General features: G+C 40.0%; 1 protein-coding gene across 1 annotated transcript; it reads left to right on the top strand.

Moving 5' to 3' along the window:
* The first annotated feature begins 4,564 nt into the window (after positions 1-4,564).
* LOC134377819 (glutathione S-transferase A4-like) lies at positions 4,565-19,922 on the top strand. Its single transcript, XM_063096548.1, is given in 6 exon segments — positions 4,565-4,651; positions 5,816-5,867; positions 8,235-8,367; positions 11,023-11,168; positions 18,047-18,177; positions 19,806-19,922. Coding segments are annotated over 6 exon segments (666 nt in total).
* Positions 19,923-20,202: the final 280 nt, after the last annotated feature.

Below are 20,202 nucleotides of genomic sequence, written 5' to 3'. Positions count from 1 at the left end.
TGGGCTCAGCTAATCTAGAAGGAACAGCTCCTCCTGGGAGGGGTTCAGGGTGGGGACTGGAGTCTGCTGAAGCTTTTTTGACACACTCGAGTTCAGTCCATCCATCATCCATCCTGAGAGCCTAATTTAGAACACTATGAAACTGAGGCTGAGAGATCAGGTACAGTGTTTGATTGGCAGAGCGAGATACTTACGGGACACAGGAACATTTGCTGGGATTTTTACTAGAAGTGGTTGGTGACATGCTATTATTTGAATGGCTGGTTATTAGCAATGTGGCCTCCTCCAGAGTTATATTCCTTGGTCTCCCACATGCCTTGATGGAAAGGACAGGTAGAAGGGAAGTGGGAGAAACTGTGCTGGGACAAAAGTGTCACATAAAATTCCATAATACACTCCCATAAAGCAGCAAACCACAAAAATGCTCCTATCAAAATGAAGGCAAAAGCCACACCAGATTTTTCTTTTTTAAGTATCTTATATTGCAGTAGTGAGTCAAATTTACAAAAGTTTTAGTTTCCTTTTACAAAATATCCATTGCTTTTGCAACAAACATTTATGAACGGCAGAAAAGTAACAGACAAGCCAATCTTAGCAAAAGAATCTCTAGAACTAAACACTAAATCTGTTTGTAATTGTTTAAAGAACAGTGGAGGGCTCACTTGATATGGGTCAGATGTTGCAGTACATATTTTATATATTGCTTTATTCAGTCTTCAGTCCTCACAATAACCCTCTGTGGTGGGTGGTATAACTATCACCCCCATTTCAAAGATTAAGAGATGGAGACTTAGATGGAATAAGCTTACATAACAATAGTGAGGATTCATTTCTCTAAAGACCGGAGCCCCCTTCCTTTGAAAGAGGATGAAATTAACACCCACTTAGCACTTCCATTTGAGAATTGGACATAATGTGGATACTGTCCTTGGCATGGGAGCCGGCGATTGAAAGCAGATCCACACCTGCGCCCTTGGGTTTCTTGATGTTCGTTCCCGTGGTTAGGCCAGAGTGGCTGTTGATCCACACCCAGGAGGTTGTATCCCAAGGAGCCTAGGATTCCCCTCTCACCCAATGCTGTGGTCTGAATGTTTGTCCCCTCCAAAGCTTATGTGGAACTTAATCCCCAATACAATATATGAAAGGCAGGGCCTTTAAGAGGAAATTGGATCATGAGGATTGTGCCCTCATTGATGGATTAATCCTTTCATGGATTAATGGGTGAATGATTTAATGGATTATCAGGGAGTAGACTGGGGCTGTATAAGGAGAGCAGGGGAGCACATGCACACGCTCTTAGCTCTCACCATGTGATTCCCTGAATTGCTATGGTGCTATGGGACTCTGTAGAGTTTCCACCAAGAAGAAGGCCCTCATCAGATGCGTCCCCCAACCTTGGACTTCCCAGCCTCCAAAACTGTAAGAAATAAGTTTCATTTCTTTATAAATTACCCAGTTTCAGGTATTCTATTATAAGCAATGGAAAACAGACTAATACACACAGGGACTCCACCCGTCCCAAAGGAAAACGTTATATTCCATCCCTAGTACCCAGACTCCTGTCCACTTGTCTGAGGTTGCTGGATCCCCTCCTAGTTTATTCTCATACCTCCAGGGGCCTGTATCTCTGCCTCCTTTCACGTCTTGATTCTGCAGTGCCAGCAAGAAGCTTGCCACTTTCTTGATCATTTTAGGATGGCATTTTTCTGCTGATCCCATTGTCTGAGAGATTTCACTGCCACTGGCACATGGCACAGTCATTTGTATCTCACTCTTGACTGGGTCTTGGGGACAAATATGTCTAGAACCTACAAGTTATGACACTCAGTAGTCAATCAGGTACCCATCTCTCGTGGAATCCAGAGCTGAGAGTTTTAATCTCTCTAGGTTTCAAATCACTAACAGAATAGCCAGACAGAAGAATGACCAGCCACACTACATTTTAAGTGGACATTGCCTAGAAATAGCTTTCTGGAGACTAGCAGAAATGATCTTATCTAGATCCACAGGATAAACCAAAGGATAACATTCCACTTGGCTAACTGGTAGAGCAGAATAGAATCTCTATATAAAGGATTTTAGTGGTATTTCCTGTTCTTTACCCTAGGATTTGTTTCAGATACAATTAGGTATTGTTAAATGTTTCAGGAAGACAGAACCACAGGAATTAACCAGACCAGCCCCAGCTAGATTTACAGCCTTATCCCCAACTCTCAGAGCAGGTGGGGAGGGGTCAAAATGGTCAAAGCTCTGTGCACGGAAGGGAAGTGGAGAGATGGAGTTTCCCAAGGGAGGCCTCACACTTATTTTTGTCTGAGGGCAGCAGGATGGAGACCTGGAGGTGGATCGCGTGTCATTTGCCCTGTTTCTTTTGCCTTGCTGACTTCCTGTAGTCTGGTACATGCACACCGTGTGAGCTTGTCCTGTGGTGCCTTTGGTGTGTTTGTGAATTCCTATGCCTTCCTCCTTTTGACATCTAAGAGTGTGGTAACTCCTTAACCATCCTGTTAGGGACACTCCAGGAGACCAGAGAATTCAGGAGGTGTCTTGTTGGGGAGAGGTTAACAGCAAGGCACAGTCTCCCTTTTTCCTTTTCTCTTGTTTTCTCCACATTCATTTGATAGCAAGATTCATTTTAAAGTTGATTAATAGTGAGTCACTGAACCTAAACATGGTTTCTCTAATCAGAAAATTTTGATTAGCAACATGCCTTTTTATCATAGTGTCTCCCAAGACAATGAAGTGGTGGATTCTTGGGAATTTCTGAAATTTTCAACATACAATAGCTGAAGAGGTGATTTAAAATGACTGGAGCTTGACAGCAACCCAGTATAGGTGGTGCCTAGGGAGCAAGAAAGGAATTAAACTTCTCCAAGAGTTAAACTGTGAATCCAACACATAAGAGACCAGGACAGTCATAGGGAGGAAGGGCTTCCAAACACCTGCAAGACTTCGTGAACCGTGTCATAGGATTATGGGTGATAGTTGAATTTCTCATCATAAACCGAATTACTGATACTCCGGTTTTTTACTTCCTTGTGAGTTGGTTAGTGCAGCAGCATGCTCAAGTCAAATCCCTGCTAGGGCATTATATTTGGTAGTTTGGCTGCCGACCAGACTGAGGACCACGGAAAAAGCTCCTCATGCAGCTGAGGTCTCATAGCCTCTCCACCCGTGTGCTCACCCTGACACCTCCTGAGCACCCTCTGAGCCACAGTGCCACCTGCGCTGTGCCAGCAGTTGGTATTTTTTCTGTTCCCTTGAAGCATGCCTGGTTGCATTGGGGTGGGAAGGTCCAAGGTGAGAAAAGGAGACCCAATAATCCTCTGACTTGGTCTAGAGCTTTAGTATTTTCAAAGCAATTTACCTTTAGTTCACCTCCTTTGATCATCTCAGTAATACTGTGAAGCAGGCAGGATCATAACGGAATAGCCACTGTGGCTCTTGCAGCAGTGAGATAGAAAATGCTATTAGGTACACTTGCACTATTACTACACTCTCCTTTAAAGGGCTGCAGATCACCTAGTGTATTCTTCCCAATTATGGATGAGGTCATGAAGGCAGACAGGTTTAAGAAATTGGGTGTAAGGTTACCCAGCTCATTGGTGACTGGGTAAGGACCAGAATCCTGGTCCTGTCTATGCCTGCATCTGTGCTTGTCTCAGTGCTCAAGAAAGTCTTGTGACAGAAATCAGGGTCCCCAGTCACCACTGAACATTTGAATCCAAACAGGTCCACCTCCTTGCTGCTATTAGGAAAGATTTTCTTTTGCAGGGTCATTCATAAAACTATCACTTTTTTTTTCTTCTTCTTTTATTTTTAATTGACATGTAATAATTGTACGTATTTATGGGGTACAGAACGACATTTTGATACATGTACAAACTGTGATGATTAAATCAGGCCAATTAGTATATCCATCACCACAAACATTTATCATTTCTTTGTGATGAGAACATTTGAACTCCTCTCTTCTAGCCATTCAAAAATATATCATAAATTATTGTTAATTATAGACACCTAGCACTACTATACAATACTCAAACTTATTCTTCTTATCCAGCTGTAATTAAGTATTTGTGAAACCATTATATTAACTCCGAATTCCTTTCTCAAAATTCCACAGGCAGTCCCTCAAATCTACACAATACCCTGACACCTTGATATGTATAGCTTGTCCTTCCTTTTTTCTTACATTGTGAACTAGAGCATTTATAGAGTACGGTGCAAAGACATTTATGTATAATTTAAAGACTAATTGCAAAGACTAATAATTCTGCTCAAGAAACTGAACATTGTTGGCTTCCCCGGAACCTCAAATGCCCCTCCCCAACCCTCACCTTCATTCTCCTCACTAGAGGTAACCACCATCCTGCTTCTGTGATAATTGTTTTCTTGCTTTTCTTCATAGTTTTACTTCCTAGGTATGTATCCCTAAATGATAGTTTTGTTTTACCTGTTTTGGAATTGCTATAAATGGAGACATACCATATGGTGTGCATTTTTTAAATGTATTTTTTTGTTGTTGTTAATTTGCCCTTTAGGTAGCCCTGAGTTAGGAGTCATGGCAGCCAAACCCAAGCTGTGCTACTTTCAAGGTAGGGGCAGGACAGAGTCGATCCGCTGACTGCTGGCTGCAGCTGGAGTGGAGGTTGGTTCCTGACTGGAAAAAGGAAGGAGGATAATTTGCGTGGGATTGAAGTGGCTCCCTTTCCCCTTCAAAATTCAGGATGGTGCCTCTAGGCTGTATCTACTTATTCTCTTTTCAAGTGTCTTCTTCTGTGAGAGAGGACGAAGGGCTCATAGTGCTGGAGGGGTGAAGATGTGGGAGGAGTTTGTGGGCTAGAGAGTGTTCTGGAAGCTTTGTAGGTGTGAAAAGATCTTAGTAGATCACAAGACAAAGGAGTCAGAGGAGACTCACATCTGACTTTCCATTGGGACTGGGTGATTTTCTGGGGTCTTTTCAGCTCTACCTCAGTACCCCAATCTTGTAATACTCATGGCTGCCAACTGCACCCTGAGGCCCAGCTGAGTCTCATCTCTCCTTGAGCTGTCCCCTGAAAGACGCACCCCCTAGATCTTTCCTTAACTCTGAATTCCCTCCCCACTGACTTTTCCATAGATTTTCACAAGTGCCTTGGTCTATTCTGTCCCATGCAGGTGTAGTCTTCCTTTTCCCTGTTTGGATGTCATCTCCTCTGGAGCAAGGACTCGTTACCTTCTTTGTTTTCCTCTTTTTCCCTTTAAGGACCTCTCTCTGCACTGCTCCCCTTACCACACCCCCATCTCAAGATGTGGGGGACAAAAAAATCACTCTTTCTCACAAATGTGTTAGAAACTTCACTAATAAATGATAATAATTTCACCTGAGTAATGATTTTTGGATCTCTTTCTTTGAAAATATGAGCGTCAAAGAGAAATATAATTTGCCCTGATATGGAGGGAGAATAACACAGAAGAGGCAGAAGAAAGAGAAGAGAGGGAAGGGAAGAGGAGAAATCATCGGGGAAGCCGGAGAGAGGACAAGAGTTTGGAGAGAGGAAGGACTAAGATGAAGGAAAGGAAAAACAGGAATGGGGGCTTGGGGATAGCCTCCAAGTAGCCAAAACCCCAAAAGGGCTGCCAGGCCCATGTGATCTAAGCTAATCTGCACACATACTTTGTCAGAGTTGTCGGATGTGTGGTAGTCGATGGCTTTATGGTTCCTTTTAAAATTTTATTCGGGAAACCCTTGGGCATTTTACACTGTGAGCACTTCTCTCTCTCTTTTTGAGGACTTTAAAGTTATAACAATGTCTCTCTATCCTTTATCTAGTTTGAAGAAGAATTTATTGAAACAAGAGAACAGTATGAAAAGTTGAAGAATGGTGAGCCTAGATTGATTCAATGTTATCTTATTTGAAAAATAGAAACTCCTGTCTGGAAATACTCATTTCGATGTGGAACGCAGAGCTCAGAATGACAGCTATGAGCAAAGGCAGGCACCCGGCCTGGCTGCTACTGCTGACCGCTCACTGTGTCCTGCACACAGCTGTCATGTAGGTTATGATGGTGACCTCAATTAATATGATAGCATGGCTTGACCAGCACTAATTGGCTCAATACTCCCCCTCCCACCAAAGAATCCTTGAAGAATTCTTAAATACTAATCCAATATTCAAGAAGTCTGTAATCATTACAATTACCAAGAAAAATTTCTCAAACTGAGAGAAAAGAGAGTACTTTTAGAGGATTTCTTAAAGTTCTAACAGACTTACCATTTATTGTCCTTATCTAAGGAAACCTGGGTGTCCCCATTTTTGCTGATAAACAATCATGAAATTAACACAAACTGCTTTTTAAGCAGGACACTCAACTAGCAGCAGAACTGCCACTTATAAACTGTATGACTTTGGGCAAGGCCTTTAACTTCTCTGCGTTCCTGTCTCCTGATACTAAAATAAAAATAATCTCTACGGTCACAGATTACAATGTGCCAGTAGATCTTATTGAGTGAAAAGGGCCTGGGTATTCCTTCCCCAATTCTTGTCCAGAAACGTTATTATCTGGAATCCCCTTGAAGCTCCCCTTCCTCTTTATTTCTGCCCCTCTCCACCCCGAATGAGGACAGTCCTTGGTACATAGTAGGGGTTAAATACAGAACTATTGAATAAGTGAATGCATCTCCATAAACTCTTCCAAGAGCATTCAGCCGGGAGTGATCCCTAACAGCCTCTGAAATCCTCCAGTCCTCCCTGACTCTGTGATGCTGCTGCTGCTCTGAGGGCACCCTCCTGGGCATTACTGTTATTTGTGAACAGGAGGAAGAGAGGGACAGCAGGAAGAGCACTGCACTGGGAGTCAGGAGGCCCACTCTGTTGGCTTAGCTGTCCCCTGACCCTGTGAGTTTGGGCAAATCATGTTCATCTCCCTTGGCCTCTGCAGTGCCTTCATCTATAATATGAGAAAATTGAACAAAATGATATAAAAATCCTGCACTCTTGAGGTGAAATTTTAAAAATCCTTCTGAAAAAGATGGTCAACTCCTAGAAGTAGGTATCACTTCTAACTGATGTTTGTTTGACTCATAAGCAGCAGTGCAGTGCCTGGCTTTCAGATGCTTGTCAATACTGAATGAACATAGAAATACCTTTACTAAATGGAGGTTTTGCAGCTTCTCCATTAATAATAATACTGATATTTCCAAAGTGTACTCTTATTCCTACTCAAAGAAACCAGGTGAGATGGGTAGGACAGATACTGTTGCAGAGCAGATAGACACTTGCCTAAAGTCATGCAACTAGGCAGGGACACTGGCTCTCTAGAGAGCTGTCACTGATTCTTGAGGAGATGTCCTCCCCGCTGTCTTCTACTGCCTCTCATTAAATCAAGCAGGGACAGTATTAGAAGCTGGGGGAATTAACTGTGGCCTTTGCCATTGCGCTGGTGAAGTCTGGTTCCTATTCTGGGTAAATTTCCTTATTCTCGACAATGTGCAGGTATTAATGGAAATTTAAAAGCTGTTCATTTCTTCAAGACATCATGAAAATGACACCATTTGTAATATTTCTTTAAATATATTATTTATATAAGTAGTCACTTGCAAAAAAGAGAACTTGATTTTACTGAACATTGATTACTGACGGTATTAGTGTTTTACTTATATTCTCTCATTTCATCCTTTCAAATTCCTGCCAGATAGATATGGTTGCTATTTTTCAGAAAGGAAACTGAAGCTCAGGTAAGTAATTTGCTCAAAGTCACATGGTTAGAAAGGGCTAAGGCTGACAAGTGAACTCAGGACTGCCTGGGCTCTTGCTGTCACATCCATTCTGCTGCTGTGCACACCTGGAGTGATACCAGATGTGCTTTATAAAGAATGCAGACCCCCAGACTCTACCCTGAATCAGTGTCTGGGACGTGGGGTGGGTATTTTCAATAACCCTCACCCCAGGTGGTTCTTATACACCTTGAACTTTAAGACCCAGAAGGACTTCCTTAACATAGGAATAGTAAATGTGGAAAATCAAATAATCATGATTAACCAGCATGCAAAAAAATGCATGAAACCACCAAACAAATCTCAAATTTTACATGAAGCAAATGCTAGGCATTTCCTCAACAACTGGGGTCTTTAACTCATCACTTTGGATGAAAACTAAAAATCACTCAGTGAAATTAGAAGTGAACCATCCTATAGTCTTGCTGCAACTATTGAAAAAGAGTATCCTAATATCTCTTTGCTCAAACCACAGATGGACACCTGCTTTTTGGCCAAGTGCCTATGGTTGAAATTGATGGAATGGTGCTGATGCAGACTAGAGCCATCCTTAGCTATCTCGCTGCCAAATACAACCTGTATGGGGAGGACCTAAAGGAGAGAGTCAGGTACCACAGTGTTCATGTCTATACTTGATTCTTGTCTAAGCTTCTGTAGTTCAGCACCAACTGAAACCTGGTTCAGGTGTACTTTTCAGCCTGGACTGGGAGGAGAAGGCAAGAGGAACAAAGTGGAGCAGTCTTGCTAGACCTGGTGTGCCTGGTGCAGAACTATGGATAATGCTCCATGTCTCCCGTTTTTGTGCAGTCTCATATTCTACCCCCACTCCTAACAAAACATGCTCTTGGAAAATAACCTGGTAAACTATTCCACATGGAAGTGGAAATGACTGACTCAGCAAACAAATACTGAGCTTTGCATCACTATCTATTTACTGTAAATAATGCTGTAGAACACATCGCATTGAAACACAGTGACTGAAATCAGCAAGCATTTATTATTGCTTAACAGTCCGTGGGTCATCTGTGTGGCTGGCCTATCTGGCTTGACTTCTCTCAGCTGGACTTACTCATATGTCTGTAGTCAACCAGTAGTTAGCATGCAAATATTGTTTTGGGTGTTGGCTGACTATCAATTAGGGGACAAATGGGCCATGTGTCTCTCATCCTGTCTTCCTGAGCTTCTTCTCATGGCATCTAGGGAGGGTTCTAAGAGTGAGCATGAAAGCATGCAGGCCTCTTAAGTTCTGGGCACAGAACTGGTACTTCATCATTTCCACCTGATTCTGTTAGTCAGAGCAAGTGACAAGGTCAGTCTTAGAAATAGACCCCATCTATTGATGGAAGGAGCTGCCAAATGTCATTGGAAATACTGGAGGGTGAGGGTTTGTGGCCATTTTTTTGCACTTATATACCACAAGCATCTACTCTGTGCTGTGCACTGTGCTAAGCCTGGCTGAGGACAACTGGGTTATTACTCCCCAGAGACAGATTAGTTTCACAGGAGATAGTAGAATTAAGACAAAACAAAGATTTGCAACTACAAAATTGTATCTGGACTTGGGGTAGAGGAGTCTTTTCAGTGGTCCCTAAAATCTCATCACTATAAACATGGACACAGTGGAGATGGTCAGTATACATCCAAGACATGGTAGAAGAAAGCCCCTAGCTCAATTGTTTAAAAAAAGAAGAAAGAGGGCTAAGACAGACATGAGCAAAGTCCATAAAAAGTAACAGCCAACCCAACTTGCACATATCTCCATTTTTAAAACAGACTTAGTCATTCCAACCCGTAATCCCAAAGGTATATGACAAGAGAAGCAATTTCAAACAGTGTGTGAATAAAATCCTTTTGTAACAATGTAAGTGCTGATATGCAAAAGCAGTCTCTCATTGTTTGGGAGCATATTTTTAGTTGGTTTTTGTGGTTTTTCCAAGGTTTCCATGGTTTTTTCCACGATATGCATCCGAAATTATAGGTAATATTGTTAATATTCTTTCCTCTAGGTTAGGCATAAACAGTAATAGACTAAAGCAAGTGAGCCAGGTGACAATCTAACATGGAAGAAGAATGATGTGCAATTCAGATAGGACAATGAGAGTATGTTATTCTTTTACATGTCCTTAAAAAGAAAGACAAAGTCTACAGAAGACCATTGTCTCAGTCTATTTTGTGTTGCTATAACAGAATACCTGAGACTGGGTATTTTATAAAGAAAAGTGGTTTATTTGGCTCATGATTCTGGTGGCTGGAAAGTCCAAGATTGGGCAGCTGCATGTGGTAAGGGCCTCAGGTAGCTCCCACTCAAGGCAGAAATTGGAAGGGGAGTGGGCATGCACAGAGAGATCTCATGGCAAGAGAGAAACTGAGGAACTCAGACTCTTTTTAACAGCCTGCTGTCATGGGAACTAATCCATTCTGTTGAGAGTGAGAACTCACTGACTCGTGTGGAAGGGCATTAATCTATTCATGAGGGATCTGCCTCCATGACCCAAACATCTTTCACTAGGCCCAACACTCCCACATTGGAGATCAAATTTCAACAGGAGCTTTGGGCATTTAAACCATAGCAATCATTAAACTAAATTTGCACATAAATTAGCACATAGAGGGGGATTCAAAGACACACTTGTAGAGAGAACTAGCTCAGCATGAATGTACCAATAGGCCAGTAAATAATAGTAATATATCTACCGTTACACCATTATTAGTTGTTTTAATAACTTTTTACTTCTTTTATTTTTTTAGCATTTGTAAATGAAAGGAAAACTTTAAAGGGAATGAAATACAGCTGTTTGTCCTACCTGACTAGGAAACTAAACTTTTCTTTTTCAGTTGCCAGGTCAACAGAAGACCTGTAATTTAACAAATTACATATCTTTGTTAATTTAACAAATTCTGTATCTTCTCTAAATAAGTGAAAATGTTCTGGTACTAATAGTTTTGCACTTTTGGTCAACTTCATTGAGTTCAGTTTTTAAAACCATAATAATCCAATCATTTGTTTATGGCAGATTTCAATCTAGAGGCATTCATTAATTCTTTCATACATCCTTTTATTCAATAAACATTTCCAGAGACCCTACTATATCCTGGTCACTTGGCTGGTTCTGGTACCAGAAATCATACATGAGAGTGGAAACTTAAGAGAAAGAGCAAAAATCATTTGCTCCAACATCTGTTTATACTATGCAAGTATCAGATTATAAATCCCTATACTTGAAGGTTCCTCTCAGACTAACAGCCAAAGGATGTCTTGTCAGGATTGATGTGTATGTTGATGGCACCCTGGGCCTAATGATAATGGTGGTGTTGGCTGTGTTCAAACACCCTGAGGAAAAAGAGAAGAACCCTGTTTTAATTGTGAAGAAAGCTAAAACCAGATACTTCCCCATCTTTGAAAAGGTAAGCTGCAGAGATCCAGGGCTTTTACGTTTCCTGTCACTTAGAATATTTAGAGTGAATATCTGAAAAGACAGAAGCAATGAGAGAGCTTTACTGCTTTGGGATCAAAACTTTAATAAGGATTCCAGAACAAATAACAGGTAAAATTATGGAGCCTCCAACAAAACAGAATTGGAATTAACCAAGTGCAATGAAAGTATACAGCATTTCTGCTATGATTTTTAAAAATAAGCCATCAGCCCAAGGTGTCACTATCTTGAATTCACTGTCAGGTATTTTTTTTAGGTCTAATACTGGCAGCTAATCCTGCCTCAATCAAAATACAAAGTCTTTTAAAATCACAACTTTTCTGAAGTCGTTTTGGAATGAATACGGGTGAGAAATGTACTCACAGTACCTCTAACAAGGTTCCAAACTTAGAGGACAGCACTAGAAATGATAAGCAAGACACATTAGCATAAAGTTCTATAGGGTTCGCTGGACAAAAGAATTGTGTGGTATATATCCTCAGTCCTAGCCTTGGTAAAGAATGATTTACTGTTGATTAAACTAGAATGAAGAATTCTCTCAGTACCTCACAGTACTAGACAAACAAGCTCCTGTTTATCCAGGGATAATGTACAGTGTTGTTGAAATATCTTCCATTAAAAATAAGTAATATTATTATTTGAGTTGTAGTATTCCCTGTGCTTTATCATACTACAGACTTTGAAATCAGTGTGTGGCCTAATCCAGTACTTCCCAAAACATTTTAAAATAATTTATTTGTTCAAACCAGGATCAAACTCAACTTTGTTAATTGTAATCAGTCGATGCATTTCTTCAGTCTCCTCTCTCTCTTTCTCTCCTTTTTCATCTTGCATTTGTCTTGTAGAGTTACTCTCGGTCTGGATTTCACCCATTGTAAAATACCTCTTTGTTCCTAGATTTCTTGTAAATTGGGAGTTAGGATTAGAAGCTTGATCAGGTTCAGGCTTGATTATTACTTCGTAGGTGGTGTTATGTAGGTCATCAGGAAGCACAAATTTTTGGTTGTTGCCTTTCTTATGACATTAATGTGATTGATGATCAATGTCTAGATACATTGATGTATTAGTGGATGCAAAATGTTGGCATCTCAATCCTGTCAGTCTCTCTTCACTTAGGAGCTGGAATATTTTCTCTAAAAAGAATCTCTCCCTTGTAATATATTTGGTTATTCTGGAGTATGGTTTAGGTAAACAAGGAAGATAAATGCTTGACTCTTTATTCAAAATGAGTTTTAAATTTTTATTTAAAAATGAGTTAGTTACTTAGTATATTCAAAGGAGAACAATGAATTTATTATTATTATTATTACTTCATTCTTATTTTTGTCCTTTAAGTAACATAATGATACTTTTGTCATCGTGTATTTAAGCATATTTATTGTGTTTTAATTAGTTTCAAAGCTCTTGTTCTTAATGGGGCTCAAGCATCCTATCTTTTGGCCAGTGGTAGTTTCTTCAAGTTTGCTGCTGGAATTTTTATTTTATTTATTTATTTTTGTCTTTATTCGTGACCAGCACTCAGCCAGTGAGTGCACCGGCCATTCCTATATAGGATCCGAACCCGAGGCAGGAGCGTCGCAGCGCTCCCAGTGCTGCACTCTCCCGAGTGCACCACGGGCTCGGCCCTGCTGCTGGAATTTTTGACATGACCCCAGCCATCTTCCTTGCTCCCTGATACAACAGGATACTCCAGGTTCATCTTGTACATTCCCTTCTGCAGATCTGCAATCAGCCATTTCTCTAAGGAGCTCTGGTTACTGTTGTGTTTCTTAACTTTCTCATGTCACAGTACTCATAGAGAGTGATGACATTTGTGTGGCTTTAGGGCAAACAGACAAAGCAGCTGGCAGCTGGAGGAGACTGCTTTAGGGGCTTCATTATTCCAACCCCTGCTCCACAACTTCAAGAATTTGGGGTTCAAATTCTCAGATATTTATGCACAGCAGTGAAGGATGACACCCTGGTTGAGGCATTCTGGCCTATCCAACCTCTTTAATCAGATGTTGCATTAATTCAGAACACTTACTTAAAACTGTCATATTCAATTTAGAGTTGGGTGTAATAGTGTTTTTTAAAATGTACTTTAGTGTCTAGTTTGTTTCTCTTTTAGCAAAATGGAACTACGTGATTCATTTACATCCTAGTTATTCTTTCTGAAATTAGTAGACCCTAAATACTTCTTGAGTCTAGTCTTTGGCTGGACTGTGTCATTTCTACTCTGTAAGACAGGATATACTAAATAATTTTAATTGTGTTTTAAATTAAATACAGTTACTAATTTCCTTATGTTGAGTTAAAGAACTAGGAACTATTTTAAAATGATTTGTCACCATGACATGTCATTGGGACTTGGGCTTGTGTTTTGATTTAGTTACCAAACAATCTCTCTTGATATCCCATCTGATCCAGAGCATATATTCTGGAGGCTGCTAGTCCAAGTAAAGCATTCTCTTTGGGGCTTGGGGACAGAGCTTTTCTCTGTGCAAAGACCACAGTCCTGAGAAGAAAACAAACCCTGCTTCTCTGATTCTCCTAGGTAACTAAATTGCTTTGCCAAATCAAAGACTATTGTCTACGTTAGCTCTCTAAAACAGATGCCATATTTTGAAATGTGTAAGTCCAAGTTTTTGCATTCAGAGATTGAACTTTATTTCCTAAAATAAAGTGAGTTTTAAAACTTATTTTATGAGAAGTAGATACTCATCATAAAAAATTGGATAATACAGAAATGTAGAATGTAGAAAGAAAAAAGTCACTTCCACCCTCACCACTAAAAGATAAATGTCGGTACTATCTTGGTGTATTTCCTTCCATTCGACTATAAATAGTTTGTTTTAGATTTTTAGATAATTGTACTTAGGCTGAAGATAATTACACCTGTTATTCTATTATTTAAAATATTTTCAAAAGCAGAACTGCTGTGTACCTATGACTTGGCAATGTCGATACTTTTATTTTCTTGCTTATGAATTTTTTCTTTCTCCCTAAAACAAATCTATACAGATAGTTAAAGTCTCCTTTGGACTGCACTCAACTCTTCCATCCCGTCCTCTCTCCCTCCCCAGAGACAACCTGAATTTACACCAAGAATTTGATGTAAGTTCTTCCTGTTCATTTTCAAAAATAGAGTCCTGTCTTTGGGTTGTTAAAAAATCTTATAAAAAACATCGGTGGATCTTAAAGTATTTTTATGCACACAGAACCATACTATAAGTTTGTTCAGTCAATTCTGTGTTTGGAGCCATACAGACAAATATCTTGCCATTACTAATAAATTTGTATTTACTCCTTTTAGTCTATGTTGTTTTCTATTTATAAATACAAAACTTTTCTTTACCTTCCCCCCTCTTTTCTAAGTGCTATTAGATTGATGAAGTTTTCTGTATTTCTTACTTTCCTTCTAATGTTTTGGAAGACACACATTTACTTCTTTTCTAAACTATTAGTCACTATCTTCTCAATAAAACAAAGCTTCATCTTTCCTCCAAACTTCTTTCTTATTTTTATGTTTTTGTTGAATAATATTTTATCAGCACCGCACTCTCCCGAGTGAGCCACGGGCTGGCCCTGAATAATATTTTAGACCCAACTGGTTTTTAAACTTCTCCTAAGTAGTTCATTTTTTAAACAGTCACTCATGTGGACTTGGCAACATGGTTGGCTGATTTCTTTGCTCACCATTGCTCCTGCTTCTCGTGCCTTTCTTTTGGGTGCTTTTTCCTTCTACACAAAGAGCATTTTCTGTAGTTCTTTCAGGGAGGAGCTGTAAGTGGTTAGCTCTTTCAGTCTTTGTCAGAAAATATCTTCATTTTACCTTAACTCTAAAATAATTATTTAGATGGTTACAGATTTCTAGATTAATAATCATTTTCCCTCAAAACACTGAAGATATTGTTACAATGTCTTCTGACCTTGACTGTTGTTATTTAGAAGTCTGCTACTAGTATGGTTATTTTTCCTTTGATGGTACCATATTTTTCTCTTTATTTATTTTAGATTTTTCTCTTTATCTGATATACTTTCAATAACTGTGTTTGCTTATGAATTTGTTTTGTTTTTCTGCTTGGTGTTCTTTTTCAGTCTGAGGATTCTTTTTTTTTTTTTTTTTTTTACACATTCTGGAAAATTCCCTACCAAATAGCATTGAAAATGGTTTCTTCCCCGTTCTCTCTATTCTGTCCTTCTGGGCCCTTGCTAGATATATGTTGGAGCTTCATTCTGTCTTTTGTGTTTCTTTTTTTTTTTTTAAAGAAAATGTAATTTTATTAATATATATATATATTTTTTTGCATTCTAGGATGTTGTTGCAGAGCAATTGCAAGGGAGGGGGAGAGAGGAAAGGGGAAGGAAATGTGATGGAAGAAGGAGGAAGGAGAAGAGGTGGGATTGAGGATTGTGGCACCGCCCTTAAACCCACAGGGGAGAATGGGGACTTCCAACAATGGCTTGGTCATTGCCAGGTTGGGTGCAGATGTTGGGGGTGTGTGGCAAAAGCCCTTGCCACCACCACCCCAGCTCAGGAATCTGGGGCCTGTCTTGCTGTGGCTTGGTGGTCATTGCTGGGCTGGTTGCTCAGGTCAGTGTTGGGGTGACTGAGGCCCAAGGCCCCCCACCACCCTGACTCAGAAGAGCCCGGGGCGCTTCCTGCAGAGGCTCAGTGGTCATTGCTGGGCTGCCTGCAAGTGTTGGGGGAGTGTGGCCAAAGCTCTTGGCCCCCACCCTCAGGACTGGTTGTGGGTGTTGGAGGGCATGACTGAGGCCCCCGGCCCTCCCCCCTTTCTGGCTTGGTAGCCCAGGGAACTTCTGGTCTTTCTAGGTGTTATAGGTGTTCTTTGGTGAAATGAGACCTTTACTAGTTAATATCAAACTTCATCTCTCGTTGTGAATACTTTGCTATTTCTTTCAGTTCTGTATTGGATTATTTGCTGTTCCCACCACTTAAATTTGCACTGGAACTAATTTGTTGTCCTTTGCTTACTTCTAAAATGGGGGATCTTCCTGTGGGGACCAGTACTTCAGCTGTGTGGTTGAGCTAAGTTGCTGCTTCGCTGCTGATTCCCTAGGGAAGGCTTTTTGGGCAGCTCGGGTTTTAATGGTTGACTTTGTAGGTACTTCCCGGTCTCGTGAGATGCAGTGTACCTTGGTTGTGTAGAAACTCTGGTCTGGGCCTGAGTCTTTTCAGCAAACTGCACCCCAAACAATTCTATATTCCTGACCAGTCTCCTCTGAGTGGTCCTGTGCTGACTGGAGGTAGATCAGCTGTCCTTGCTGTGCCCCAGTGTTCCCCTGGTGGGCCCGTCTCACCCACTGCCCATGCTCCAAACACTTCCCATGGGACAGGCTGTGCACCGGTCCCTTTCAATAACTCACTGGCCTCTGAGTGGCTCCTTTTTTTCACTTGTTGTGGCTCCTTGCTCCTATGTGGGTCCGTGGGAACCCTGTTAGTGGTCTTGCTGGCCTTGGGGCCACCAAGGCCCTCTTCTCCCCTGCTGCCTCCAAGCAACTTCATCTGAAGGGCACAGCTGTGGCATTTGCCAGCTCCTTCTCGGTGCATTGAGCCACTCCAGCCTGTAAGCAGGCAGCATTCAAAATGTCAGAGTGGTTTTTTCTTTCTGTCATTGTGGCTTCTCCCACCTTCACGCACTCCATAGGTCTCTCCTCCTCTTCCCCTCAGTGCTAGCAGCCCTAGCTTGGCTGCAGTTGCTTTCTTATAGTTGTAAATTGGTTGATTTGTAGGAGGGAGTGACACTGGGGATTGTCTATTCTGCCATCTTGACCAGAAGTCCCGTCTTTCGTGTTTCTTAGCTTCTCTTTTATATTTTCAGTCTCTTTATCTCTGTGGGTTCCTTGGATCTCTATGACAAATTACTGATTCTTTTGTTTTTCAATTTCTCCATTGAGTTTTTATTATATTGATGTTTATGTTTTTATTTCAAAATTTTATTGATATCTTTTCCAAATTCATACACTCTTTTTTTGTACATGTCTTTCTTTTTATTATCTCTTTGAACACTTTAAACATTTTTAACCCCTTAAAGAATTCACTTTTATTTTCTGTGGCTCAAAATTCTCCTTTTTTGTGAGTCTGTTGCTTCTATCTCATGCATGACTAGGGTTTCCTCACATGCTGTGTAATTTTTAGCTGTGAGCTTATCTTCAGCAGGAATCACATTTCATAAATGTGACATACAGTATTTGATATATTCTATCAAGTGTTTTCATCTTTTCCCTGTCTGGGGTACTCTAAAATTCACAGATTCTAGGCAATTTTTCATCCATGCTAACATTTATTTTTATTGTGTATGTATCACAGGAAGAGACATGGTGCCTGAATTTACCTTTGGTTCTTATTTATTGAGTAAGCCCATACTTTGTGCATCGGCTATTCAAAGCTGCATGAGAGAATTTTTATATTCACTTGTCACTGGATAGTGAAAAATTAGCCTTTTATATGGCTCAGGATTGGACTTCTGGTATACCATTGGTGACTTATTTCTACTCATAGAAATATGAGTATAGCAGCCAGGCTCTAGCTAATTGAAGCTTTTGTGTCTCCCTGTAATGGTGGGTACAATTTTACTTACCCATCCCCAGGCTTGTAACAGGAGCCCAGTACCAACACTTCACCACCCAAGGGGTCTTAATTATCACTGACAAATTCCCAAGAAGATTGTGCTAATTTATAGCATGTGTAAGAGTGGTGGTTTCATCCTATCCTTGCCAGCATATTATCAAGAAAAGATTCTTCAGTAAATCTGATAGGTACAAAAGATTTCATGCTTTTGTAGGTGGTTAGCCAGACAAAATAGTCTTTACTTCCATTCAATATTCTTTGTTATTTTCCTTACCGTAGATTTTGAAAACCGTGGAGAGGATTTTCTCATTGGCAACAAATTCAGTTGGTCAGACATACAACTGCTAGAAGCTGTTTTAATGGTGGAAGAACCCAATGCTTCTATTCTTTCTGACTTCCCTCTGCTAAAGGTAGTGTATGAACATCCACACAAAGCCCAGGAAAAAATGACCAGAAACAAAGACTGAACAAAATGTGCCTCCAGGTCAAACTCAAAAGAAACTTAACGCAGCTTTTAAAAAATCATCATTTTATTCATTTTGATTATTTTCTCTTGCTTATATTTTAGGATCTGTTAGGAAATAAAAACTTATGAAGGGAGAAAGAATAGATTTGTCTGATTTTTAGCATAAATGTTTAGCACTTTCCTTCTTTTTTTTTTTTTTTAGTGCTGTGAGTGTTTTTTCCTGACAAAGCAAGGCTGATTACTGTGTCTTTGCTGCTTCTTTCTCCAGCTCCTACCAGACAATCATGTCCACTTTTCATCCCCCTGAAGCTGGAGTCTCCATGGCTTAGAGCTTCTGCTCAGGTGGCACTGCCGGTCTCCTGTGACATTGCCCCAGCCTCAGACAGAACTCTGCCACTGCCAGGCCTTACCGGCCTCTGCTCCAATTCCTCAGACACATTTTATTTAATAGGTGACCATGGATTCTGTCCTTTAAGAAGAGCATTTTTTTTCTTATTACAAAAGAAATGCAAGTTCATGTGACTATAGTAGACATTTGTATAAATCAAAAGAAATTTTTAAAAATGACCTATAATCTCACCAGCCAAATGTTACCACATGAGACTTCCCAACCTATTATTTTTCACTGTCCCCAAAATAGGATTAGACTAGTGTTTTGTGGCCTGCTTTTAACACTCTTTTCAATTATCATAAATATATTTACATGTCAACAAATATTCTTCTGCAATATCATGTATTTTATTTTATTTTCATTAGGCAATAGAATCACATCTTTTTGAAAAGTCAAAGCTATATTTAAAAAGCATGAATTGAGAAGTCTCTTCCCAACACTGCCCTCTCACCTTCATGCTTCCATAATCACTTTTAGTAGTTTCCTGTGTTTCCTTCCAGTGTTTCTATGCAAACACAAGCAAATACAAATATATATTTGCATCCCTCCCTTCCCACTTTCTTACACAAAACAGAAAATAAGTATATATTCTCTTCTTCCCTGGGCTTTTTTACTAAACAATGCACTCTATTCCCTGTCGATTCAAGACCTTCTTTTTTCCTTTTATACATATCATTTTAAGTTACTGGCTTATATTCCTTGTAGAAATATACCATAATTAATACAAGAGTACTTCAAAAAATTTGTGGAAAAATAGAATTAGAAGATAATACAAAATTTTCCATGAACTTTTGAAGACCCCTTGTATAATCAGTTTCCTTTTCCTGAAAACATAAGTTTTCTCCAATCTTTCTCTGAGTTAACAAGCTTATAGCTATTTCTTTGCTCACACCCTTTATAATAAATTCCTAGCACAAGAACTCAAAGAATATGAATATTTTAGAGTTTTTTATATGAACTGACTGATTGTGACAGTGACTTTTTAATAAGATAATTTAACTCATGCTAAATATGCTGACAATCATACTGCCCTTGCCAGGAATATCATCCAGTGTTGAAGGATTAACTCAGATTCAACACACTGAGCTCCACTCAACACTCTCTACTCATAACAAAGTTCTGATTTTTCTTAAAGATTGTGGCTGCTGTTGAGGTCCTGATCTTACCGTTTCTCATTTCAGGCATTTACAACAAGAATCAGCAACATCCCTACTATTAGGAAGTCCTTGCAGCCTGGGAGTCAGAGGAATCCACCCCCGGATGACCACTTTGTTACACTGGTCAGGAACATTCTGTAGTTCTGATGGCAGCAGGTCTCATGATGGCAAGAATAATAAATCCAGTCACAACATTGGTACATGCCATCTATAGTGGATATAACAGCAGCAAACAGTAGATTCTAGGGCAAAGTGTCTGAAAATAACAAAGTCATACTGCCAGTAACAACAAATGCCGATTAAATGCAGTATTAAAACTGTTCTGATGTGTGAAGTTTTTTGTTTTTGTTTTTTTTAAGCTTGTCGATTGTGAATGATGGTCTACAACTTTTATGAGACTGATGTTCCATATAAATAAGTG

This window comes from Cynocephalus volans, chromosome 5 (genome assembly GCF_027409185.1).
Source record: "Cynocephalus volans isolate mCynVol1 chromosome 5, mCynVol1.pri, whole genome shotgun sequence".
NCBI classification, from domain to species: Eukaryota; Metazoa; Chordata; class Mammalia; order Dermoptera; family Cynocephalidae; genus Cynocephalus; species Cynocephalus volans.
Note: the sequence above shows the minus strand (reverse complement) of the source record. Positions and strands in the feature narration are given on the sequence as shown.